This window comes from Monoraphidium neglectum (genome assembly GCF_000611645.1).
Source record: "Monoraphidium neglectum strain SAG 48.87 unplaced genomic scaffold scaffold01705, whole genome shotgun sequence".
In the NCBI taxonomy this organism is placed as follows: domain Eukaryota; kingdom Viridiplantae; phylum Chlorophyta; class Chlorophyceae; order Sphaeropleales; family Selenastraceae; genus Monoraphidium; species Monoraphidium neglectum.
In genome coordinates this window covers 12,260-13,288 of record NW_014011923.1, presented here as the reverse complement: position 1 = coordinate 13,288, position 1,029 = coordinate 12,260, and the positions used below count along the sequence as shown (strand labels likewise).

General features: G+C 62.1%; 1 protein-coding gene across 1 annotated transcript in view; it reads right to left on the bottom strand.

Moving 5' to 3' along the window:
- Positions 1-582: 582 nt before the first annotated feature.
- The window catches only part of MNEG_8771 (Cytochrome P450 55A3), a gene marked incomplete at both ends in the record, with an annotated part of 1,087 nt that continues 640 nt past the window's right edge, over positions 583-1,029 (bottom strand). The window contains 2 exons of the mRNA XM_014042759.1: positions 583-667; positions 913-998. Coding sequence (XP_013898213.1) covers positions 583-667; positions 913-998 — 171 coding nt within the window. The remainder of the gene's footprint in view (positions 668-912; positions 999-1,029) is intronic.

Below are 1,029 nucleotides of genomic sequence, written 5' to 3'. Positions count from 1 at the left end.
CCCCCTGCACCCACCCCCTCACCCTCAAACACGTCCTCATCGCGGTTGATGCTCATGTTGAGGGCGATGGACCCCTCCCCAGGCGCAATCTTGACGCCCCCCACCTCAGCCTCCTGGATGGCCACCCTGGTCGCAGGCAGGGAGGGCAGCGAGGAGGTGGGGTGTATATTGAGCAGCGATGGGTACGAGGGAGGCAAGAAGGGATGCCCGTTGTGTTCTTCAAGACAGGCGCAGCATGGCCGTTGCCCCGGAATTTGCGGCTGCGTCGGCCAAATCCAGCAACGTGTACTGCCCTGCTGACGCCATGTGCGTGGGCGCCGACGGCGCACAAGAGCGCGTGCAAGCGCCGCCCCTGTGCACACGCGCGGTCTCGCCCTGCGTGCATGCAGGGGCCTGCTGCTGCCGCGACACCTTGTCCATCCGCGGCAGCGGGTCAAGCCCGGAAATTGCAAGGTACACAACTATACACACAACCAGTCAGTATTATGCCAATTCAGGGACCCTCCGCAAATCAGGAATATTGAAACTAGGTACCATGTAACACATCACAAATCGAGCAGTGAGCGTGAACCAAGCCCCTTCTCACCTGCGCAGGGCCAGGCCTGAGGCGGTGTGGTAGCGGCAGATCTCCTCAACAGCACCGGGCATCAGGCCGTCGATGTCAGACCTGCGGCACGCAGGAGAGCCGGCGGCGTCTCTGGAACCATACGAGGGCAATCGGATGTGCCTGGTGGACGCCCATGCCCTGTCGAAACAGTTAAACGGCGCTTCTCTGCTGCAAGCTTGAGGCCCCAGTGCCGTTACTTTTGCCGACGCTGGCACACCAACAGCCTAAGCCACACCATCCATTCAACCCCACCAAGGCAGCGGGTGCGTGATGACATCACCTTGCGTCACCCGGCCACCCGTCACCTGAGCGCCTCCATTTGGTCGGGGTGAGTCATCAGCTCGTACAGCCCCAGGTTGATCATCGACGCCACGGTGGCGTTGCCGGCCACCTGGAGAGGTTTTTTTGTGGGGGGGGGGGAG